Raw genomic sequence first — 26,198 nt, 5'->3', positions numbered from 1 at the left:
ACAATTTGATCATAAATACGTTTGGATTTCAAATCAAGATTTTTCTTCAAAACTCAGTTCTATTAAATTAAATGGCCTGTTAGTTTCTGACTTAACATGATGTATGAATTCAGCCCATACCACTGTAGTGTCTAATCAATGGCTATGGTTTAGTAGTGTATGCAAATCCAGCCACTGTGGCTTGATCCCAGGAATATACTGAAACCTTAATGTTCAGGAAATAATATTCATTTTGAACACAACTTACCTGTAAAAATACATAACTGGATAACATGTTGTCAAATGAAGGACTATGGTAAATTGGTTCAGTCATTTTTATTCCCAGCCCTCTGAAAGGCATAACACAGAATGGTGAATAAATTGCCTGTTCCACGTTTCTAGTTTGACATTATTTAAATATATAATACTTATTGGGGCTGTCATATAATATATGCCATTAATTTAACGTTATTCTGTTTTTACTTTCAGGAACATTAATTAGAGGATAAGCCTTTTGAATCCATATATTTTCAAATTTCATACTCCCAAATGGATTTATTGGATTGCTTAGGCATAACTTAATTCAAAATAAATTGCTTTCACTGTTAATAGTATCTAAATAATTTCCTTCCATAGAAATGTGGCTTGCAGTTTAGTTGCTTGTCTTTTATAATTTTATTGTAATAAATGCTTTCCCCAAGATATCAATCAAAATCCCTATGGAAAGTCTTGTGAGATTTCTAAAAATGTTGTTTCTGTACCATTAATGTATAAATTATTTTCCTATATATTAAAATAATCTAATATGTAAGACTTATTACAGTCACAGTCTTTGAGCCTAACAAAGCCCACAGGATGTATATAACATTAGGAATCTAGAAAAAAACATTATGAAAGCTACTGTGAGCTCTAAGAGAAAAGTGGGATACAAATGATGATGATGATGACAACCATCACTTAGGGTCCATATCAATTCCAGATCAATATCTATTTGTAGCCCTCTAGGGAAATTCCTAATTCACATTTTCTGAAGACCATTTCTACCTCTTTCTACATTATACTGTACTGCTGTGGTAGGAACTGCTGCAATGGAATTCCTTTCCATGTCATCAATATAACATGAAAATACTTGTGTTGGATGGGTTACATCAATACAATACTATATTTTCTAACCTGAGTTAGCCCAGTTTCCAAGACTGATGATGTCAGCAAAGCTGAGAGAAAATTAACCACTCATTGCAAAGTCTTTACAGTTGTTTTAAGACAATATTGACTGAAAATTTCTATATTCTAAGATTTCAACAAAATAATAGAAAGCAAAAAATAAGGGGGGGAGTACAAATCAAACTGAGCATGTTAAGTGATAAATAACTGCAGTCAGCATGAATAAGTAACTGGGCAGAACAGTTAGAACACCATAAATAAGGGCAGACTGAACTGTTGTAATCTGACTGTAGTATCAGTCAGGCTTAAACTATTCCTGATACATTTCTTAATTTAGTTGAAAAAAAAAGGATGATTCAAGTAAAGAATGTCCCAAGGCTTTTTAAATAAATAAACTGCTCCAAAGTTACATCTTGATCTAAAAACAATTTCTGAATAAATTCAATGCACATTAACTTGTATATAAATATATGTAACTTTTAACAATCAATCTTTAAAAACATTTATTAATTTTCTTAACTGGCTTAAAAGATGGGAGAAAGATATAAAATAACAATGATTGGGTACCACCTGAAGCAGTCTAGTAGCACCTTTTCCAACTCACACATTTTATTAAAAAGCTTAAGCTTTTGTGAACTGCCTTCTGATTTTTTGCCACTATAGACTAACATGACTCTCCTCCTACAGCGTGTATCATCTGACTCTTTTTTATTCAGGCCTTAACTCAAATTTTGTTGTTTGCAGCTAAAGAAAGTCTTTCATCTGGTCTCCATTACCATTTTTTTTATCTAGCCATGCCCTTAGTGAACCTGTGGTACTATCAAGGCTGCAACATACTATTATGCAAGAAGTACCACAGTGGTTAAATTTTAACTACTATATTACTGCAGCATAAAGGCCGTAGATCAGCAGTATCTGAAAACATTATCACTTTACCTGACTCCTCAAGGACTAGTTCCTATGAGATTTCTCAGTTTCTGAGGGTACCTGAAAATAATCTATTGGTCAAGCAATGAGCTTTTCAACCGTCTGAATCCACATCCATGCTTCTGCACTGACTTTTAAACCAATGATGGCAGGCCAAATAGCTATTTAATTCACCATTCTGATTCCCTATTGCCAGCCTGATACATTTTGGAAAGCTCACAAAGGAGAAGATACACCCAATATATTGCAACAGTACCTTCCATATTTGAACACCAAAAGTGGAAGTCGAGAGAGCTGATGCCAACTCCATAAAGCATAAAAGGTTACAAATGTGACTCAGAGGATAAATGTGTGCTACTGAGACTGCCACTTTGGATTTTAACATCAATGCTAAACTATCTCCCTTTAGAACAGGCAGATTTGGATTCAGCAGGTCAAAAACAGACAATAGGTTCAAGCAAATTTTGTTCAAAAGCCTCAATATTGGAGAAATAAAACCAACAGGAATTTGGACTAAATAATTCTTCCTTCAATTTTCACTGTATTAAAAATAAAATCAGTTGGATGGCAAGATGACTTACAAATAGCTGCAGCTTTCTATTAAAATAAGTATTCGGGGCAGATTTTCAATCATAGTTATACACTTCTGACTTACTTCAATGGGCCATTAGAAGTAAATATTTCATTGCGGCTCAGTTCCGAAATCCCATTTCCAATGAAAACTTTGTTCCCGAAAAACTCTTTGGCTCCTCTTTTGCATTTCCCTTCAATATCAGAGTACACTGAAACCACACTGCCAGCTTTCATGACTGGGGAAAAGAGAGGGAGAGAAGTCTTTGGACTCTGTTTTCCTTGGCTCAAGAACACAGATCCAGCCATTCACTGGGGATTTTGCTAGGCTGCATATTCGAGCCCCATGCGTCCAAAAGAATCTGCTTGAGTCAAGATAAGCTCTGGAAAAACATCACTGATGGCTATTCCAGATGCAGACTTGGCAGCATTTTACATAACTTTTAAAGAAATACATCCTAATGGTTAATCCTTGAAAAATATAAATGTTCAGTATTCTAACACTGTAGGCTTACAGATTATGGAAGGGAAAGGGAGGGAGGATAGAAGATACCAGTTGAACCAGTCATCTAAATCAGGGTATAGAAATGAGATCATAACGAAACTCTCGTAATGGATTTGTGAGCGAGCACATCAGCACAGGAAGCATCACCCTACTGCCTAGAAATAAGCAGGCTATAAACGGGCATGGGGACTTTGAAGAAGCAGGATGGAAAGAGCATTGATACTTTTGAACTCTGGTGTTGGAAAAGACTCCTGGGAATACCATGGATAGCCAAGAAAACAAGAAATGGATCCTAAAATAAATCAACCCAGAGTCACAAATGACCAGGTTCCAAATCAATCTTGAGGCACAAATGACCAGGTTCAAATTATCCTACTTCAGTCACATTATGTGAAAACTTAGCTCTCTGGAGAGGTCTATAATGCTGGGAAAGGTAGAAGGAAAGAGAAGAGGGTGATCAGCACCAGCCATGGCTAGGCTGCTGAAAGACTTGAAGGGACAGATTAGGGGACAGATCCTCCAAGAGAACATTTACCTATATGGTCGTTAAGAGTCAAGACCAACTTGATGGTGAATAATCAATCAATCAAACAGATATGAGAACATACACATGGAAAGAGTCATGAAATGGGCAAGGGTAGGGGGATTCTTGAAAATTAAGTTTTAACATAAAAAAATTAAACCTTATCAAAAATGGCTATAGCAGTGTATCAAACATAAAAGAACAAGATGAAAGGTATACTAACTCTCAAAGGGAAGCATACACTAACACTTGAACTGTTGTCTGTTACAAAGTATAGTTTTTTTATAAACTTATATGTAAACACACGCAAAAGTCCCCTATGAGCTGAGACTCTGCCCCTGCAGACAAGGGGCTGTTAAAACTACAGCTCGTGTCCTGCTACATTGTACTCTCCAGAAGGACCCAAGGATCTGCCTTATAATTCCTTACGTGGCAAAACACCCAGGAAATTCTGATCTTTTTTATGTATAGTTGTTGTTACCAGATCAGTATGATTCAGTCTCCTTGAATGTAGCTAAATTTTGTTATACTGCCTGTAAAATTAGGCAGACTTTTATTATTCAGTGATGAACCCACTACCAATTGTAATTTTTTATCTTGTTTTGTTTTTACCTTATTTTTATTTTAAATGTGTTTTTGTTTGCAGTTCTGGTCAGTGATTGTAATAAAAAATATTCATTAAACACACGCAATGACTCTTACATTTTGAAGCAGATATAATCCCTGGAGCATAAACATGTGCTCCACGAAGCACCGCACTTCCACATTGTGCATCAACAATAACTTCATTTGGCAACCTTTGCAGATCCTTTCTGTAGTGGAACAATGGTGTTTAAATAAGGTTAGCTTATTAATATTGATACCCAATTATACATCTCCATCCCAGGTGTTTTGAGTGATGCTGTGACTACCCTTTCATGATGCCTTCAGCTGAATCCTGGTAAGATGGAGTGGCTGTGGGTTGGGGGCTCCTCTGTATCCAGAAGCTTACCATCTTTGGTTCTGGATGGGGCTGCACTACCCCAGACAGACCGGGTGCATAATCTGGGGGTCCTCCTGGACTCACAACTCCTGCTTGAAGAGCAGGTGGCAGTTGTGGCCAGGAGGGCCTTTGCTCAACTACATGTTGTGTGCCAGTTACGCCCTTTCCTGGATCGGAAGACCCTTCAGTTGGTCACTCATGCCCTAGTCATGTCCTGTATAGACTACTGCAATGTGCTCTACAGATACTTGAAGAGTATCTGGAAGCTACAGCTGGTTCAAAATGCAGCTGCGCAGGCAATTTTGGGTGCCCCAAAGATGGCACATGTTATACCTTTGCTGTGGGACCTGCACTGGGTCCCAGTTTGCTTCCAGGTCCAATTCAAGGTGTTGGTTATCACCTTTAAAGCCCTACATGGCATGGGACTGGGTTACCTGAGGGACCATCTCACCCCCATTATATCGACCCAACCCACCTGGTCAGAGAGGTATGCTGTGGACTCCATCAGCGAAAGAATGTAGACTGGCGGGGCCCAGAAGGACAGCCTTCTCTGCCATGGTCCCCGCCCTATGAAATACCCTCCCTCCAGAGGTGAGGCAGGCCCCTACTCTCTTGACCTTCCAGAAAGCAGTTAAAACCTGGCTCTGCTAACTTGCATGGGGTGAAAAAAGGGGCAACCAACCCTGAGGGTGGGTAGCACCTTGAAGATGCTCCTGTATGTTAATATTTTTTCTACCAGCAACACCTTGGAAAATATTATTATTTATGTACATATTTGGTTTTTATTGTATTTTCACTGTATTTTATACTATTTTTATTGTATTTTAATTAATATTTATTTGTTGTTTTTATTGTAAACCACCCAGAGTCACTTCCTCATGAAATGGGCAGTGGCTAAATTTGAAATATAAATAAATAAATAAATAAATAAATAAATAAATAAATAAATAAATGTATGTATGTATGTATGTATGTATGTATGCATGTATGTATGTATGTATGTTACTGGGGGGAAAGCTAACTTGACCATTTCAGCTGTACTCATCTTTCCCACCCTCCCACATAGCTAGTTTTGTTTTTTTATATTTACTGGCAGTGCATTTTCTTTCTAGCGTTTGAATTTCATTTAGAGCTTTTATAATTTCAAAGTTGCAACTTATAATAGTTGCATTTGGAAGCCACATTTAGAGAATGTAAATATGTGTTTCATAAGATTAAGGGATTCTTTGAAAAGTAGTAACATTTAGAGAGGACACATTATTGATAGTTGATCATATATTATCTCTGTTTCTAGATTTCTGAGGTATAACCATTAGGGCTATATGGGGCTCCTGTTTTGACTGGGTGGAGATGCTTCAGAACACATGATAGCACAAACACAACACTTGTCTGAGGCTCATTATAGCAACTGCATCTGTTTGCAGGATCTCTCCATGGTAGCCAAGTAATCCTGGAAAAAGATTCAGGTGCTTTAATGAGTCTCAGATAGGTGCTGCATTAATGCTCCTTTGTGTTCTGAAGCACTTCTTCACAACTGAATCCAAAGCACTGCACAGCAGTAATTACAATTTTTGTCCCACCATGCATCACAGCAGGCATTTATGAATATTAAAACATTGACATTCTAGGAAAAGTTTAATTGTGTTTCTCTTTCATTCTTCAGCACAGAGATAACTTTTATCAATGAAACCCAGGTTATTGATGGAATGAATAAATAACTGCTTTGAGTAGGATAACAATATTTCAAATAATGTGAGCTTATCTTTAGTTTGTTTAAGCATGCAAAAGCTACATAACCCATGGTGTGAAGCTGGCCTGCTTGAAACTATTTGTCAGATTTAATCAAAGAAACATGAAGGATTATCCATGAGGGCAAACATACAAACCCAAAATGTGCTGCAGTTCATTTCCATGTTGATAAGCAGTGATATCCTACAAATTAGCTCTTTTTAGTGTATCATCTATAAATTCAAGATAAGGATTGCTCTAGGAGTGCTTGGAGTTTCCTAGAATGAAATCAAACCCAATCACGAAGATTCTAAAAAAGCACAAACCTGGGCCCAATAACAGGGATAAGTAACATGTCAGGAAGTTCTGGATGTTGCAGAACTGGAACGCTAAGACTTTCATATTGCTATAAGTTGAAGAAGGATAAATTATAGTTATTGTATTCATCATCACTAATATTTTCAGTAGACAGAAGAATTTATTATCAGAATAAGTAGAGACTGTATAGCAGCAGTGTCTGCAGGAGGGGTCAACATCTGCTGGATGGCAGCTTTTGATCACCCAGTGGATATCACTACCGTACAACTTGCAAGGACATGCTTCCTTTCAGAATTCAAGGACACATTTATTAACCAACTTCAGATCCTTACAAAAAATGTCTAGTGGTTAAGGCACCAGACTAGAAAGCAGGAGACTGTGAGTTCTAGTCCCACCCTGAGGCATGAAAGCCGGCTGGGTGACTTTGGGCCAGTCACTCTCAACCCAACTCACCTCCCAGGGTTGCTGTTGTGAGGAAAATAGGAGGAAGAAGGGGTATTAGGTATATTTGCCGCCTTGAGTTATTTATAAAAATAATAAAGGTGGGATAAAAAAAATCTACAAAAAAAAAAGTAAATTCACAAATGAAATTATACTGTGGAGCTCTGCCCAATGCTATATAGTGCTCAAGCTTTCTGCACATGTTGGAACTCCTGTAGAAACAGCTTTATGGACAAAGTCCCTCTCTCTACAGAAATTCACAAAGTATATGAGGATATCTGAAAGATGGGTTATGTAACACATTTTAGACTATTTCAGTAACAGTTCAAAGAATCATTTTCTCTTACATTATTAGCAAGTACAGAAACAGCATGCCGCTGAACATCTTTATTTAGGAGAGATTTAATGATCTGCATAGAGTCCGTTCATAGAAACAGCAAAATAAGCAACGGAGTCCTTTTGGGACTGCACGATGATGGAATGCAAGCAATAACATAGTTGCGTTTTTTAAAAAAACCACAACACTGATTATTCTCCCGGTTCACTGTACGGTACCCTGCTAAGGAAAGCTTTAGCATAAGCTGATTCCAAACACATCCTTGCTTTGCACTGACTCTCTCTAAATGCTGAAACATCCATTATTTATCTGTAGAGAAACAAACAGGATTTGCCAAGGCAGATATAGTGGCATTACATAACCATCTGCTTTGCAGCTCAAATAATATGGAGCAATCTCCATAATCTGAAACAAAGAAAAGGATAATTCTTTAAAAAAGGAGAAAAACTAAAGTTCTGGGGTGATAATATTTTAGATCCCAGCCATGGATCTATGGCAGATGTTGCGCCACACAACTAGATTTAGGCCTTAAAACAAGGCATTCTAGAGCTGGATAAAGGCAACTATAAGTTCAATGCCTCTTTGCTCTGCTGAGTAGCCCCTGAATTAGGTTTATCAAGCATATCAGGCTGAACATAGCCAATTTTGCTTTACTGGCCATAACAGTGAAGGCCTTTTTAAAAATCCATTGGCAAAAAAAACCCTTGGCAAAATCTTCCTCCATTTCTTACCTGCTTCAGCATACCATGGCAAGGTTTCAGAAGCAGCAGATAGTCCAACACATCACTTCACTCACTCAGCTGGTGTTGCTTCTCCCACTCTGATGTATATGCAATTTATTTAGTTTATTACAGGCTGTACCAGCAACACAGTATCTGTATAATTTTTTCAGATGCAAACTCATCCCAGTATTTCCATGAAACTTCTAAATAAAAGCATTAGCAATTGCAACTATTTTTTATTATTTCTATTAAAAATGGTAGCATATAATTTGGCTTTATTTTATATGCAACACCCTTGGTTATTGCTCAACTAACTGACAGGTAGATGGATAACTAGGAAGGAGGTACAACACTTACCTTTTGGATCTCTTTGGAAAGCAGATTTTTTACATATTCCACAGAAGCCAAATGTGTGTTAACTCGAACACTGGTGAAAGCTGGTGGATGAGCTAAATTATTTAACAAGGACTCATATTTCTGTTCTGCTTTCAGTGGACCAATAAATGTTGTGAGCTTAAAATAAAAGTAAAGAAACAAAATACATTTGATCAGCAATAACAGCATTTTATGGTATAATCGCAGTATTCTGGGTTTACAGAACAGTTAAATTCTTGCCAGAACAGAATTCTTGTGGGATTTATAAAGTAGAATTTTCTTCCTGAAGTTCATTTGATGTTTCATAATCATGACAGAATGGTTTTACTGTTAGTTGTTTCTAGGAATATTCATTTTAATTAAAGATTCTATTGTTACTTAATGTTGTTAACTACTATGGAGCTGGCTTTGCTGGGAGTGTGTGGACAAAAAATTGAAAATATTTTTATTTTCAATATATTTAATTAAATAAATCCAACTACACCCATGTAAAGATATTAATGAAGTAATAGTGAAATCCCCCATACATTTACTAATATGTGAATAAGTACAGTGGGGCAAAAAAGTATTTAGTCAGCCACCAATTGTGCAAGTTCTCCCACTTAAAAAGATGAGAGAGGCCTGTAATTTTCATCATAGGTATACCTCAACTATGAGAGACAAAATGGGGAAAAAAATCCAGAAAATCACATTGTCTGATTTTTAAAGAATTTATTTGCAAATCATGGTGGAAAATAAGTATTTGGTCAATATCCAAAGTTCATCTCAATACTTTGTTATATATCCTTTGTTGGCAATGACAGAGGTCAAACGTTTTCTGTAAGTCTTCACAAGGTTTTCACACACTGTTGCTGGTATTTTGGCCCATTCTTCCATGCAGATCTCCTCTAGAGCAGTGACGTTTTGGGGCTGTCGCTGGGCAACACGGACTTTCAACTCCCTCCAAAGGTTTTCCATGGGGTTGAGATCTGGAGACTGGCTAGGCCACTCCAGGACCTTGAAATGCTTCTTACGAAGCCATTCCTTCGTTGCCCGGGTGGTGTGTTTGCGATCATTGTCATGCTGAAAGACCCAGCCACGTTTCATCTTCAATGCCCTTGCTGATGGAAGGAGGTATTCACTCAAAATCTCACGATACATGGCCCCATTCATTCTTTCCTTTACATGGATCAGTCGTCCTGGTCCCTTTGCAGAAAAACAGCCCCAAAGCATGATGTTTCCACCCCCATGCTTCACAGTAGGTATGGTGTTCTTTGGATGCAACTCAGCATTCTCTTTCCTCCAAACACAAGTTGAATTTAGACCAAAACGTTCTACTTTGGTTTCATCTGACCATATGACATTGTCCCAATCCTCTTCTGGATCATCCAAATGTTCTCTAGCAAACTTCAGACAGGCCCGGACATGTACTGGCTTAAGCAGGGGGACACGTCTGGCACTGCAGGATTTGAGTCCCTGGCGGTGTAGTGTGTTACTGATGGTAACCTTTGTTACTTTGGTCCCAGCTCTCTGCAGGTCATTCACTAGGTCCCCCCATGTGGTTCTGGGATTTTTGCTCACCATTTTTGTGATCATTTTGACCCCACAGGGTGAGATCTTGCATGGAGCCCCAGATCGAGGGAGATTATCAGTGGTCTTGTATGTCTTCCATTTTCTAATTATTGCTCCCACAGTTGATTTCTTCACACCAAGCTGCTTGCCTATTGCAGATTCAGTCTTCCCAGCCTGGTGCAGGTCTACAATTTTGTTTCTGGTGTCCTTCAACAGCTCTTTAGTCTTGGCCATAGTGGAGTTTGGAGTGTGACTGTTTGAGGTTGTGGACAGGTGTCTTTTATACTGATAACAAGGTCAAACAGGTGCCATTACTACAGGTAACAAGTGGAGGACAGAGGAGCCTCTTAAAGAAGTAGTTACAAGTCTGTGAGAGCCAGACCTCTTGCTTGTTTGTAGGTGATCAAATACTTATTTTCCACCATGATTTGCAAATAAATTCTTTAAAAATCAGACCCTGTGATTTTCTGGATTTTTTTCCCCATTTTGTCTCTCATAGTTGAGGTATACCTATGATGAAAATTACAGGCCTCTCTCATCTTTTTAAGTGGGAGAACTTGCACAATTGGTGGCTGACTAAATACTTTTTTGCCCCACTGTATATTTAGTAGTTTTGTGTTCAAGCCTGGGGCCCCGGGCGCATGATGGAGCCCATCTCTTGGTTGTGCTGAATGACTAATGGTTTTGTCATTTTTCCTGGCTGCTGTGTCCTTTTATGTATTTTTTATCTTTCTTAATATTGTTAGCCCCCCAGAGTCATGCATTTGAAATGGGAAGCCATATGAATTAATTAATTAATTAATTAATTAATTAATGAAGTTACAATTCAGAGTTAATTTAAATATATTATCATACACCATTGGAAAACCTGAAGGATCAAATTACAGAGAGATCTGTGGAGTCCTTGGGGTTCTCTGAGCTTGGTTGTTTTCTTGCAGACTTTTTGTTACCCGGCTAGGTAACATCTTTAGTGCTAGAAGGGAGTGGGGCTTACTTTCTGTTTATATACAGTATATATAAAACAACAGTTCAACCCTGAGCTACATATATTCTCTTCTATCAGAGAGAGATCATCCTTGACAAAGTATATCAATGTGATTAAGAGTCACCGCTAACTTGATGGCACATAATTAATCAATAAAAAAAAATACTATTCTAACAAACAATGAGCTATAAATTAAGTGGGCAACACTTTAATAAAGATGTGAGTGGCCCATAACCATTTCCTACCCAGATTATTCCACTGAAATTCATAAGCACACTTAAAAATTCTCATTGTTAAAAAAAACAAGGACAATATGTGCATTTAGTTTGTACTAGGTTTAACAAAAACCTAGTTATTTAAAACAAAACACACTCACAAAATCAAAGTCAAAAGGACCAAAGTTTCAGATTCACTGCTTCTAAGCTTGGAGATAGATGATGGTTGGGTGTTTGAAGCATAGTCTAGGCTGCACAAGATCACTCATTCTTATTTAAAGATTAGAGATTAAACAAGTTTGATTTTAGTAACAAATTTACAGTCTCACCGTTGTTTCATTTGAAATACATTTTTATAGCTGTAACAAACCATGGTCTTCCAAGAATAAGTTAAATTATAAAATAATCTTATTGTTTAATAAACATCTTTAGCATTAAAATATTTTATCTGAAAATGTAAACAACAGGAAGAAAAAGGTACCTCATTATATTCTGGCAAATAAAATCTTACCTCTCAGCTGCAGTATCTGGCACTAAACGCATTTTTAACTTTGATGCAGTCACTTTTGTCTCCTTCCAGACATTCTCTTCCTTAGGCTGGCTCTGTGCATTCCCCCCACCTCACTTACCATATGCACAATGTTAATTCTATATATTTATTCTGAATATTTAGATCTCTCCTTGTAACAAGTTCTCAAGGTGGATTAAATAATAAATTAAAAGAAAGCCATTTAAAATGGATAGCGTGACACATAATTAACTCTAGAAGCAATGTCACTTTTCTCAGAGAAACCATCCATATTTAGTGATTTATAGCACATCACTAGGACAATATCAGCCTTGTCAGCATTAGTGACATATTGCCAAAGCAATGGCTGGGTAACCCTATACATCAGTAATATTGATAGCCCTGGAGAAGAATAAAGTAATCAGAAAAACACAACATGTTTTTCTGAGAGAGAGAGAGAGCTGCACAGGATCATAGTAGAAAACTTAACACTTTGACAGTACAAGCCGGTATTTTGAATTCAGTTCTACAGAACTGCATTCTGAGAACTGCAACCTAATTTTTCTGGGTGCATTGTATTTTAATCAACGAGAGTAGTACTTACCTCAGCGTTTTTAAATGTAGCCCTGAGATATTCTTCAACCTCTGGTTTCAGTAAGATTTTGCAGAAAATAGCCATAGCTCCGATCTATTTTTCTTTTTTTTTTAGGGAAACATCTGTAATAAGCAACGTATTCTTTCATCAGTGCTTTTAATATGTACAATTAAGCATAGAACAAAATCAGATATTAATAGATTTTTCACATAGACAATATTACTGTATATCAGGAAGCCTACTTAAGAAATTTAATTGTCCTCCCATCAACAGATCATGTTCTTTTTGTCAGGTTCGGTCAGCACGAGGTTTCAGGGAAGCACGGGGCTGCAGGGAAGCTCGCAACCAGACCACGCGGAATCCACCGGCGGTAGCTAGCGGGGAAAAGAGGAACCGAAAGCGCCGCTAATTAACGAGCCACCTGCGGCCAGCTAAACAGGAAAACCGCAGCGGAAGCTTTTAATTACGAACTGATAACGGCGCGAGCAAGCAAGGAACGGGGCCGCAGGGCAGCGAAACAAGATCGCAACGCAGCACAGAACCCGCGGTCTGCACGTAGCAGGGAGGGGCCAACCCAGCCGGAGGGGGACTGGCAATCAAGGACAATGGACTCTGACCGACCCTGCCATCATGAACGATCAGGGGGGACATTGGGGGGCCTAATAGCCCACAGCCGCAACGCGATCACGAGGCGGGAAAAAGCGCGGGAAGGGGGAATATAACAAGTGATGCAATTGTACCAAGCCAGTCCTGGCTTTGCTTGTGACTACTACGTTACGCATGAGTAAACCTTCTTTGTGAACCACACGTGTCACGAGAGTTTCTCTGTCGAACGGGGCAAATCTCACATAAAGCCAGGACTCACCGTCAGCGCTACCCGGTACCACCGAGGAGCGTTTTCTTTCTCAATACAGGCATGACCAGCGACGAGGAATCCGTGGGTCAGCTGGAGCGCGAGGGATCCAGGCTCGCGGAAGGGCGGTCGGAGCCGCCCGGGAGCGACGGGGCAGCGGCCAGGGCCGGGCGCACTCCATCCGAGCGGTGGTCGATGGGCGTGAATCAAGGACCAGACGATTCGGGCGTTACGATGACCCGGGGTTCGGGGTTCCGGAACCGTGAGTGGAGCGAGAAATTCGCCCGACTAGAGGAGAGAGTCGAGCGACGCCTAGACGCCGTGGAGGCGATGCTCCAGACCCTACTACAGAGAGTGGGGCCACCGGCGGTGAACGAGGAGGCGAGCGACAGGGGGCGGTCCGACACCCCCGCCGGCACCACCCACGGCGCCCCGGTCGGAGGACCAACGGGCGGCAGACGCCCTGAGACTTCGAGGTATCACTGGGAAGTTCTCAGGGGACCCCGAACAGCTGCCGCACTTTCTGACGCACGTCAGGGGGTTCATGCAGAGGGGTGGTCACCTATTCGCTAGAGACGAGGACAGGGTATCCTACGTGGCCGAGCTGCTAGATGGCCAAGCCGCCAGCTGGGTGATCGGGCTGTACGATGCCAACGCGGCGGAACTACGGAGTTTCCCGGACTTCATGCAGGCGCTCCGGGACAGATTCGAGGACACATTGAGCGCCAAGCGGGCGGAGGACGACATCCTACAATTCAGGCAGCGGGGCAAATCGGTATCGGAATATGCCCTGGAGTTCCGGAGGTTGGCCGAGAAGCTCGCGGACTGGCCGGAGTCCCTGAAGGTGAAGTATTTTAAGAGGGGACTCAACCCAGAGATCCTGGAACGGGCACTGGGGCGGGACGACCCGGCCACAGTGAAGGATTGGATCTGGCTGGCCGGAACGGCGGAATCGGCGTGGCGGCAGATCCAACAGAGCACAAGACGACGGGACCAGACGAGGGACCGGCCGAGGGAGAGGACCCCGAGGAGAGACGGAGCGGTCGACGGCAGTCCACCGGGAGGCGAGAGGCGACCAGAGCCCCGAATCTGTGTTTCCGATGCGGAGGCAGAGGCCACCGAGCGGCGCAGTGCCCGACGGAGCGGGAAGGCGCCCCACCACGGCCCGAAGTCAAAACCCCGCGTGCGAACGGGAAAAGGACCGGTGACCAACCGCGGAAGGGGGCAGTGGCGGCGGTGACCGAGAAAGGACGCGGGGGGTGGTCGACCCCGGAGACAGCATCCTCCGGAGAGGACTCGGAGCCGGCGGGAAACGAGGCGCGCTCGCACTGAACGGCGTCCCAGTGCGAGCAGGGGAGTCGAGGCGCGCGGACCCAATAGGAGACGAGGACTGCCCACCGTTCCGGGTGAGGATACACGTCCGGGGGGTGAGATCCGGAGGGGAGGCGCAGCTACGGGCGCTACTGGACTCGGGCTGCACCCACTGCTTGATGCACCCAGCGGTGGTCTCGGGGCTCGGGCTACAGCTGAGGCGCCTCCGGGAGCCCATTTCATTCAGCCAGTTAGATGGCACGCTGGCAGGGGGGGGGCCAGCTCAGTATTACACCGAGCCGGTCCAGATGACGATCGGGAGTCACCGGGAAGAACTGAGGTTCGTGGTGGTCCCGGTGGCCGACTACGCGGTGGTACTCGGCTTGGCGTGGCTGCGGCGGTGGAACCCACGAGTCGACTGGACGGCGGAGGCAGTGTGGTTCGGGGTCGACAGACCGGCGAGGGGCGAGAGCAGAGGGGACCGAGCCGTGGAGACGGAGGCAGCCGCAACCACCGGCGGACAAGCGGAGGGTCCGGGACACCGGGAGACGGGGCGAGAGCAGATGGGGCCCGAGACCCGGGCGGCAACAGCAACAGCAGCAGCAGCAGCGCCGGGACCCCGGAGACCCGCCACGATCCCGAGGCGAGGGGAGGCAGCGGCGACTGGCGAGGCAACCGCAAAGCGAGGGGCCGGACCCGGGGAACCCCCGACGGGCGGCGGAATCCCGAGGCAGTATCGAGACCTGGCGGCAGCGTTCGGGGAGAAGGAGTCTGACCAGCTCCCACCACACCGGCCCAGTGATTGCGCCATCGAGCTAGAGCCAGGAGCGACCCTGCCTAAGCCAAAAATGTACTCCCTGTCGAGGAGGGAGATGGGAGCCCTGCGCGAGTTCATAGACAAGAACCTAGCACGGGGATTCATCCAACCCGCGAAGTCACCATTAGCGGCCCCGGTGTTATTCCGGGAGAAGAAGGACGGCTCGCTCCGTATGTGCGTAGACTACCGGGGGCTGAACGCAATCAGCACGGAGTACAAATACCCCCTCCCCCTGATGAAGGACTTGATGTCGCATCTGTCGAAGGGGAGGGTGTTCACAAAACTGGACTTGCGCGAAGCCTACTTCAGAGTTAGGATCCGCGCAAAAGATGAGTGGAAGACGGCGTTCAACACCCCGCTCGGAAGCTACCAGTTTTCCGTGATGCCGTTCGGATTAAAAGGGGCCCCGGGGGTATTTATGCAGCTAATTAATGAGGTGCTGCACGACCTACTCTACCGGGGCATCCTGGTCTACCTGGACGACATCCTCATCTACACCGAGACCCTGGCGGAGCACGTGAGCCTGGTGCGCACGGTGCTCCAGAGACTGCTGAAGGCACAGCTGTACGCAAAGCTCTCGAAATGCGAGTTCCATCGAGAGCAACTAGACTACCTCGGCTACCGAATATCCAGCCGGGGAATTGAGATGGACCCGGCGAAAGTAAGGGATGTCCTGGGCTGGGAAGCGCCGCGAACCCGGAGGCAACTCCAAAGCTTCCTAGGGTTTGCGAACTTCTATCGTCAGTTCATCCCGAACTTCGCCCAAATCGCCCTTCCCCTAACCGACCTGCTAAAAACCAAGGGCACTGGGAAACCCCCCAAGCCCAGCATGGCACTCGCGTGGACTGCAGAATGCCAGGGGGCGTTTGAGGAACTAAAACAGCGGTTCACCGCGGAGCCGATCCTGCGCCATCCCGACCCAGACCGGCGGTTTATAATCCAAGTGGATGCATCAGACGTGGCAACGGGAGCAGTCCTGCTCCAACCTAGCCCGGAGGGGGCCATCCACCCGTGCGCCTACGCCTCCCGCAAATTCACCAAGACGGAGAGGAGGTGGATGGTGTGGGAGAAAGAGGCGTACGCGGTCAAGTGGGCGCTGGCCACGTGGAGGCATCTACTGGAGGGGGCAACTGAACCGTTCGAGGTGTGGACGGACCATAAGAACCTCGAGGCCCTGAAGACCCCGCGTAAGCTATCCCCCAAACAGGCACGGTGGTCCCAATACTTCGGGAGGTTCAGGTTCACACTGAAACACATCCCCGGGAAGCGCAACTTCTTAGCGGATGGACTGTCTCGCATGCCCCAACACGCCAGCCTACGGGAGGAGATCGTGGACTCCGTCATCCCCGCCAGCAGGCTGGCTGCAAAGGCGGTGACCCGAAGCCAGACCAAGGGGGAGCGACGGGACGCGGCGTCTGAAGTAAGGCAAGGGTTCGCGGAGGCAGCGGAGCGGGACGGTTGGCTCAAGCAGAACCGAGAGGCGCTAACCAGCCAAGAGGGGTTGTGGTGGCACGAAGGAAAGCTGTACGTGCCCGAGGGTTGCCGACGGGAGGTCATGGAGAGAGCCCACGACAGCCGGAGCGCGGGGCATTACGGCTTCGTAAAGACACTCCACTTAATCCGGCGGCAGTTTTGGTGGCCCACGCTCCGGAAGGACGTGGAGGCGTACTCGGGGGGTTGCCCGGTGTGCACAACAGCGAAAGGAGCCAAAGGCAAACCTAGAGGCCTACTCCAGCCGGTAGCGGAACCCGACGGCCCTTGGCAAGAGGTCGCCATGGACTTCATAGTGGAGCTCCCGGAGAGTAAGGGGAAGACCGCCATTTGGGTGGTCACGGACTTATTCTCCAAACAAGCGCACTTTGTAGCGTGCCGGCGAGTCCCCACGGCCGAGGGGCTGGCGAAACTGTTCGTGCAACATGTCTACCGACTCCACGGCGCACCTCGACGTATCGTCAGCGATCGGGGCGGCAACTTCATCGCGCGGTTCTGGCGGGAGTTCCTGAAGCGGGTGGGGACGAAACAAGCCCTATCCTCCGCGGCGCACCCGCAGACGGACGGAGCCACGGAACGCCTGAACGGGGGCTCGAACAGTACCTGCGCTGCTACGTGGGGCACCAACAGGACGATTGGGCGGAGCTACTACCATTCGCGGAGGTGGCATACAACAACGCCGTCCACAAGAGCACCGGGTTCTCTCCGTTCAAAGTAGCCACCGGGAGAGAATTCGTCCCCATGCCGGAGCTGCCTCAGCCGGAATCCCAGATCAACTCCCTGGACGCCTGGTTCGCCCAAATCGACGAGACCCGGCGAGCGGCGCACGCGGCATTGCAAAGAGCCAAAGCCGACTACAAGAAGCACGCGGACCGCAAGAGGCTCCCCGAGGAAAAGTGGAAAGTGGGGGACCAGGTGTATCTGTCAACCAAAAACCTAAAGACGCACCAGGCATCGAAAAAACTCAGCCCGAGGTTTGTGGGGCTGTTCCCCATTTCGGAGATCATCAATCCGGTGACCGTCAGGCTGACGCTCCCGAAAAGCCTCGGGAAGATCCACCCGGTGTTCCATTGCAGCCTGCTAAAGTTGCACCAGCCGGGGAACGCCTGGCACAAGGCGGAGGGAGTACCACCACCCATCATGGTCGGGGGGGAGCAGCATTTCGAAATCAACCGGATACTGGACGCCCGGAGGCACAAGGGGCAGACCCAGCTCCTAGTGCAATGGAAACATTTCCCCAAGTCCCACAGCGAATGGGTGAGTAAAACCCACATAAGGGCGCCGGACCTAGTGCGGGACTTTTACAGTAAATACCCCGGGAAGCCGAAATAGGACCGAGGGGGGGAGTTGTCGTCAGGGGGGCGGCATGTCAGGTTCGGTCAGCACGAGGTTTCAGGGAAGCACGGGGCTGCAGGGAAGCTCGCAACCAGACCACGCGGAATCCACCGGCGGTAGCTAGCGGGGAAAAGAGGAACCGAAAGCGCCGCTAATTAACGAGCCACCTGCGGCCAGCTAAACAGGAAAACCGCAGCGGAAGCTTTTAATTACGAACTGATAACGGCGCGAGCAAGCAAGGAACGGGGCCGCAGGGCAGCGAAACAAGATCGCAACGCAGCACAGAACCCGCGGTCTGCACGTAGCAGGGAGGGGCCAACCCAGCCGGAGGGGGACTGGCAATCAAGGACAATGGACTCTGACCGACCCTGCCATCATGAACGATCAGGGGGGACATTGGGGGGCCTAATAGCCCACAGCCGCAACGCGATCACGAGGCGGGAAAAAGCGCGGGAAGGGGGGAATATAACAAGTGATGCAATTGTACCAAGCCAGTCCTGGCTTTGCTTGTGACTACTACGTTACGCATGAGTAAACCTTCTTTGTGAACCACACGTGTCACGAGAGTTTCTCTGTCGAACGGGGCAAATCTCACACTTTTATCAACTAAAGACTTGTTTTACATATAATATTAAACCAGCATATGGTTTGTGTGGTTATAATTTAGCATGCTGTAAATAACTATTGTAGTTTTTAAACCATGGTTTATGGCTTAGCGTATTGTGTAGATCTATCCAGTGGTGCTTATTCAGTAAACCATGATTAAACTCAACATGTATTGAGTTTAATACTTAATACTCAGCAAAATTCTAGCATTCACTAACAATTAAACAAAATTTAATAAGCTTTTATTTCATATTACATCCTGATGATTATCCAGGATATAGTATGGTATCATGCACACTATTTATGGAGTAACATAATATTCTCTATTATTATACTCATTCCATTTATATTTTGCCTGTCTGCCAGAGACGCTCAAAGTGGTATTACAATTTATTTGATATACCTGGGAGTACGCTGAACTGGACTCAATGGAATCTCTTCAGTTTTATTTATTCATTCATTCACATCCTGCCTTTCTACTCAAACAAGTACACAGGACAGAATTTACTTCTAACTGGTCAGATATAAGACTAACCAGTAAAACTAGTTCTTCTGGAAGGAAAGTTTGAAAAGGAATATGGGCTGGCCCAAAATCCCAACCCTGTTTCCCCAAATCTTTTGCTACTAATATAGTATAACTTTTGCTACTATATAATATCTGTAAAAATGCAGATTTACTTGCTTTTTACCTCTGAAGCTGGCAACTGAAATCACATACCATGAAATCGGATGTGGAACAGCCAATTGCTAATCTGTAGTTTTACAGCTAAATATTGCTTTAAAAATGTGTACCAATTCCCTGGGTGCTTGAACAGCACTCTTCTTACAATGCTTAAAAAATAATGCTTAATGTCCATGTAGTGCTTTCAAGTATTCAAAGTGCTTTACATGCATTATTCAGTTATGAACTCTACAAAAAAAATTTCAACTATAAGTCAATGTTGTTAGCCCCTAAACTGCAAATTAAAGCAATCAGTTAGGACCATCTCTCCTTACCCACCTTCCCAACCTGTGAACCCTCCAGATGTGTGGATTTCAATTCTCTGAATTCCCCAGCCAGCATGATCATTGCTCAGTAATGGAAGCTGAAGTCCTAGAAGTGGAGGGTGCAAAGTTGGGGAGGCTATTTTAGGCTATTTTGTTCATGTGCATGGCAGAAGTTCAGTCTCTTCAGTGCTTTGCAACCAGACTGTGAATCCAATTACAATTAACACACTTTACTTCATTTCTCTCCCTATTACAGAAGTGGTCCTACAGAATTATTAATAGTATATCCCCACTGGATATCTACACAGAAGCCCAAAATCCATGCACTGTTAATCTGGGCTCACATAAACCTATACGAAAAATCCAGGGGACATACTATCAGTCCTTGTATGCATTCTGGAATCCAGAGACCTAACTATTTTACTCAAGTAAGTTCTAGAGCTCATAAACTGATCAACAGCTCCTCCTGTCCCTAGGTTCTCATTGTCCCTAATTTTTATGCTGTTTGTCAATGCTCCACATGGAAGAAAAAGAAAAAAAACTGATTTTGTTTTATGTTAGGAGGACACCCTATTACGTCTCTTGAAATGAAATAGAAGGGCATCTCACTGCATTTCAAGCCTTGGCATTTGTCCCTCTTTCAAGGATATGGCACATAGTGTGACATCATTCTTTGGTTGGAGTAACTACTACAGTAGCCTCTACCAACTTGACTATGGATAAGTCCAACATATCTGAAGGGCACCAGGTTGGGGAAAACAATACATTATTCACCTAACTTTTGTCTTCCAAAGGCCTTTTCTGAAAGGCTCTCTGCAGAGGTTAGGCAGGAGGCAACTACAAAAGGCCTTCTTCTCTATGGTGTTCTGTGTAGAGGAATTTATCTAAATTCCTGGCACTCCTCGAGGAAGTGGGAAAGATGAGATGGTTGCTCAGCCCTGGGAATGTCGAAAGGGTGGGAGAATCTCAGAACAGCCCCACCTTGACCTTGTTGTCCTTAAAAAGAGACAATGAAGGTTTTGGATAGGCTTTCAAGATTTTGCTGATATTCCTTACGACAATAAAGGAGAATTTCTGGCATGCCTGCAGTGTGTTTTTCAATCTAGCCCACTTGAAATGGCTGACATTCTGATACTGAAACAATCCCAATAGTTCCAGTACCAAGTAATTTTTTCTTATTTGTAGCTGCACTGTTTATGGTGTTGGTTATTTCTGTTTTAACTAAGGGTTTTTTTTACTGTCTATTGCTCTTGTTAAATGTGTTACTATTTGTACACTTTAGGCAGTATGACAATATTATTGTTTATCTGCAGCGTGCACAGTCTACCTCAGGACTGACTGTTTTTAGATTTTTGATATGTGAACTATTGCTCCAAAATATTGTTAAAAATAGATGATTTTCTACTTGTCAAAAAGATTATTTGCTACAACAGAATTTTATTGTACAATACAGAGCTGCCTAGTTAAGTTTTTAATTGCTTTATACTTTGAAACCAAAGTTCAAAATACTTATGAACGCTCAGTTACTTAAAATTAACAGCAAGGCAAATACTGCTCATGTATTTAAGGGCAACCTTCCCCCTGCTACATAATAAAACCCCCATGCAGTTGGAACGAAAACCCTTTTAATTGGTAGCATTTAAAAATGCCATTAGGTGTAAGAGTCGCTACTCTTCTTTCTGATACTGTAATACAAAAAACAACAACAGAAGCTGATGTCTTTTATTCAAAACATTCACATTGTGCCAATACCGTGTAGGCTCCTGGTGCCACAGGAGAGCCCACAAACATTTTGTTTGTCAGCTGCTTAACCTGGCTCACTTAACCATAAAATGTTTTTTAAAGAATAAAACGACAAGGGTAAGTAGGAGGACTAGAGAATGCTTTAAGGGGAAGGCAGGTCACCTGATAACTGGTGTTTTGTAACTGGCTCTGTCTCCCCCAACCCTCATTTTTTTATAGGCCACTTCTGTCAGTTTGGTGCAGTGATTAAGGTGCTGGCCTAGAAACCAGGAGACTGTGAGTTCTAGTCCCGCCTTAGGCATGAAAGTCGGCTGGGTGACTTTGGGCCAGTTACCCTTTCTCAGCCCAACTCACCTCACAGATTGTTGTTGTGGGGAAAATAGGAGGAGGGAGGAGTATTGGTAGGTATGTTCGCTGCCTTGAGTTATTTATAAAAAAAGGCAGGATAATACTAATACTAATAAATCCTCAACACTCAAAATAATCTGCTAGGCCAAAAAGGTTGAAAAGCACTGCCCCAAACCGAACTAAAAAAAATGGAAGGGGGTTGGACTAGAGGACCTTCAAGGTCCCTTCCAACCTATGATTTTATGGGTACCCAAGTCTTCTCTGGGCCTTTTGAGACATCCACTTTAGTTACTCTTTATGAATACTATAAAAGAAAAGACAGCTTGGCTAAAGTTGAGGGAAAGCAGAGAGCCGCCCTGGTTCACTGTGAGCTACCCCTCCTTAATAGCACCAATCCTTATCTAATGCCAGTATTTTTATTTATTCTTTGGATTTGTCTCTCACTCTGGCTTCAAAGAAAACACACTATTTCATTTCATTTCATTTCATTTCATTTCATTTCATTTCATACCAGTAATAGCTTTAGGATGCAGAGACATAGGGAGGACCTGACTGGCCCATGATCGACCCCAAAATTTTTTGACTGGGGGCTTAAACCCAAGTCTCCTCCCCGGCAGCTAGAACCACCCTTCTACGCAGCCTTGCTCAGTCTGGCGCCCTCCAGCTTTGCTGACTAAAATCCCTACCCTTCCTAGCTAAGATGCCATTATAAGAGAACATCATCCGCTTCTTGGCTAATCCTGCTAACAGAGGCTGCCGAGACCCACTTTAAGAACCGCCATAAAGACTGAGCTTCCATTCCTGTAAGCCAATAGCCAGGAGTATTTTGCGGAGTATTTTGCGAGTTTCCTTCGTATTTCCGGGAAACAATATTTTGCTCCTCGAAACCCCCCAACCCCAACCGGAAGCGACTCCTGCTTTCCACGGGGGGGAGAGGTAGGGCGGAAGGAAAGAGCGACCATCTTTGAATAGGTCTCAGCAACCAGTCCCAACAACTTCCAGCCCAGGAATCTAACGATCTGGGCGCCCTCTGCTGACGAGCGCCAGCTCTTATCTCCTAATGCGCCGGAACTACAACTCCCAGAATTCCCAGCCGGGGATTTGGGAATTGTAGGCCGAGGGCCCCAGGACGGGGAAGGGAGCGTCTCTTTTTCTTCCTCACCTCATCGTTCTTCGGTCTTACCTTCTGCTTTCCTCCTTCCGGCCAACCCGCTCGGCCTCATCCGGGGCACTAAAGGAACTCCTACCCGGCTTCGGCCCAGCCCAACCAAGGGTCGCTGTTGCCGCCTTTCTCCTATGGGGGGCGCGCAGCTACAAGTTGGCATCCGCTTACTGGGCAGCAAGCCGCGCTGAGACTAATGAGGCGTTTTGCGAGCCTGCCTCAACCTGGTGCCCTCGAAAGGCATTAGGGTTACGAATTCCAACTTTCCCAATGCCTAGACTGGTAGGGAATTCTGGGAATTGTAGTCCCAACAATCCCTGGAGTGCTCCACGTGGAGGAACACCAGCGTCTGTTCTTTTCTCTTTTGGGTGGATTGGCTGCAAGCCACACAATGTTAGTGTGATGAGCAATCGCCAAGCTGCAGAACGCTCCATATCATGTGCCCCTCATGTAAAAGATTGCTTTTGAAGAAGGGCCTGGGCTACCATTTATGCACAATCCTCCCATTTGTGTCTCTTTTAAGCATCTTGCAAAAAGACTTCAGCTTGCTGTTTATGTTGGCGGGTTTCTTGGTGGCTCTGTTGTGGATGGAAGGAAAGAGAAGAGGAGACCAGCAGCAAGGTGGCTAGACTCCATTACAGTGGCGATGGGTGCACTGTTGGAAGAGCTGAAGGACCCGGCTAGGGACAGATCGTCATGGAGAAAATCTATTTCAATGACTTGATCGCACCTAATCAGGGATGTTTGCTCGTAACCTGATAGGCGTGCTGGATCTGGGCTACAAAAATCCAGAAGACCATTAGTTGGCAGCAAAGAGATTTGACAAAAGTTGACTTCTTTGCTCCCATCTAGTAGTCCTTTGGATTTTTGCAGCCCAGGTGTGTAAGCCTGGCTTTTAGGTCCCTTCCAGTCAGAGAAGTCTACTGCCTTCCAGGCTGGTTTTAGGCACCCAATTCTGCCATGAGGAGTCACGTTGGACACCTGGTGACTACAACATCTCCAGAATGTTTTCTTTGGCACCAATGTGAAAGTGATTTGCTATTGCCTTGTCCCTCCTGCTCCCAGCTGTTGAATCAAACTTACAATCTTTTTAGCTTTTTGTGATTAGACAGAGCCTTACATTTATTGGTTAACATCATCAACTTCCTCAATTAGATGCAGTGCTACCCCAGCCCCATACATTTAATTCCTAAAGCAAAGGGCAATATCCCACCTTCCCATTATACTGCAAATAAGAATAGACTTGTGTAAATGATGAAAATGAATGGAGGTGACTTGGTGGTGGGTGTTATTTGTCATAATAGATGTGTCCATTGAAAAAATGAACATGCATTATATGTAAGATGACAATATTTGAATATGTGTGTGGAAGTGAAAATAAGCCTTCAGATGCTTCCAACTGGTGTGGCAGCATCCCACCTCTCCACAAAGGGATAACCACCCACCACTATCACATTGGGTGATGGTCTTGCCTACATAGCTTGCAAAGTCCCAAAAATCAAAAAAAGGATCCCCAATTTCACACTCTATATTATACCTTTAAATCTGGCACACACACGTATCTCATACATAAATGAAGTTGTGGTTCTCCAGGTATTGCTGGTCTTCAGATCTATCAGTCCCTGATCACTCCTAACTCTCATTTGCTAGCCAGGACAAATGAGATAAGTTTAACATGTAAAAGGAAGCCAGGTTACCATCCTCAGACTAAAGATTATCAAAATACTGAGTAAGCTTCCCCAGAGGCCGCCTTCAACCTTCATCCAGGAAGGGGTGGGGGGGAGAATCTCAGCTGAGAATTTGGTAGCTTGATTGTGGTGTGTAACATTTTAGTTGGCCCTAAGAAAAATATTATCTTGATGTAGATTTATTTATTTATTTATCTATCACATTTATATGGCTGCCCATCTCTCAGAAAGTGACTCTTTAATTAGTTAAGTGCCATAGTGACAACATGTATCTCTCCCATCTTCACCAGCGGAGCGTGCAGTATATCTGTAGTTTTTCAGTGGTCTGTAGAAGTGTACATCTAAGGGAAATTCAGTATTTTTATCAGTTGTTTTAAATCTCTAGATTTTCAAAACGGAAATGTTTCTTGGCTAGCACGAGAAAACGTAACAATGACTCATCTACCATTAGAGCTGATAAAATAAGCCTAAGTCAAGATAGTATGATGAAAGTTATATATGTTTTGGTTTCACAAGGGTTATCATTTCTGTAGAAAAACAGCTTCAGTGGGTTATTTGTCAAAGTATGAAGCCAACAAACTAAAACGTCAGCTGGAAACAAATCGTGCAAATAGTTCTAAGATTCTCTCATTGTTTTAGTTGATATATCGATTAATCTTTAATTATTAAAAGTGAGTAGTACATTTCTTGCCCAACCCTAGGCCTTAGTTTTGTTTAGTGGGTGGGCTCACACAAATTGATTTACCGTTGTGGCAACTTAGGTGTTGCAAAGTTTGAGAATACCAATCTAATCTAAATTTGCTGTTCCCTGCCTCCCTAGGATTAATATTTACTTTCAGCAGCCATCTGTTTTTTTACTCTTAAGCCCAAGAACACACCTGCATATCTTTGCCATTAAGTATAATTTCCCTAATTATACTAACATACAGTACAGCATTAATCCTGATGGTTCATGTTTTTTACTTGTTCTCATAAATACATTACTTTCATAAAACAGGATTTTAGATGATGATGACACTTGAATAATGGACCAATATACTATCACATCTATTCTACATAATCAGAATCTGAACTACTGAGTATGAATGTGAGGATTACTTTATCAGCTCTAATGGTAGATGAGTCATAATGAGCATTAAAATGGAACTTTAAACTTTAGGAAACTGAATCTAAAGATGAGAGTGGGAGACAAATTTGTAGACCATGGCTTTGAAAATGTTGCTGGACTACAAGTCCCACCAGTCAGAGCCCGTAGGGAAGAAGTCTGCGAAGTGTAGTCTAACAAGGCCAGACATACTGTAGCGATGGGAGATTGTCCAACCTGTTGCCCACCAAGCGTGTTTCACTAGTTTCCATCCCACCTGAGAATCCCAAGGAGTCTAATCCAGTGTTTCTCAAACTTGGCAGGTTTAAGATGTGTGGACTTCAACTC

General features: G+C 44.1%; 1 protein-coding gene across 4 annotated transcripts in view; it reads right to left on the bottom strand.

The window, feature by feature from the left end:
• Positions 1–23,270, bottom strand: part of NSUN6 (NOP2/Sun RNA methyltransferase 6) — a 33,457-nt gene extending 10,187 nt beyond the window's left edge. The window contains exons 1-7 of one of the 4 annotated variants that reach the window (XM_088150419.1): positions 23,079–23,270; positions 12,435–12,547; positions 8,554–8,709; positions 6,705–6,784; positions 4,371–4,480; positions 2,726–2,879; positions 248–329 (exon numbers count right to left, since the gene is read on the bottom strand). In XM_088150419.1, coding sequence (XP_088006545.1) covers positions 248–329; positions 2,726–2,879; positions 4,371–4,480; positions 6,705–6,784; positions 8,554–8,709; positions 12,435–12,509 — 657 coding nt within the window. In that variant the 5' untranslated portion in view covers positions 12,510–12,547; positions 23,079–23,270. Of the gene's footprint in view, positions 1–247; positions 330–2,725; positions 2,880–4,370; positions 4,481–6,704; positions 6,785–8,553; positions 8,710–12,434; positions 12,548–19,838; positions 19,908–23,078 lie in introns of those variants that run through there. The other 3 variants (XM_088150420.1, XM_088150422.1, XM_088150421.1) reach the window with 3 other exon arrangements.
• Positions 23,271–26,198: the final 2,928 nt, after the last annotated feature.

Source organism: Python bivittatus, unplaced genomic scaffold, assembly GCF_059951505.1.
Source record: "Python bivittatus isolate LINGU-HERP-01145 unplaced genomic scaffold, Pbiv_v1 ctg000610_np1212, whole genome shotgun sequence".
Classification (NCBI taxonomy): Eukaryota; Metazoa; Chordata; class Lepidosauria; order Squamata; family Pythonidae; genus Python; species Python bivittatus.
The sequence above is the reverse complement of the archived record's forward strand: the minus strand, read 5'-3'. Positions and strand labels throughout refer to the sequence as shown.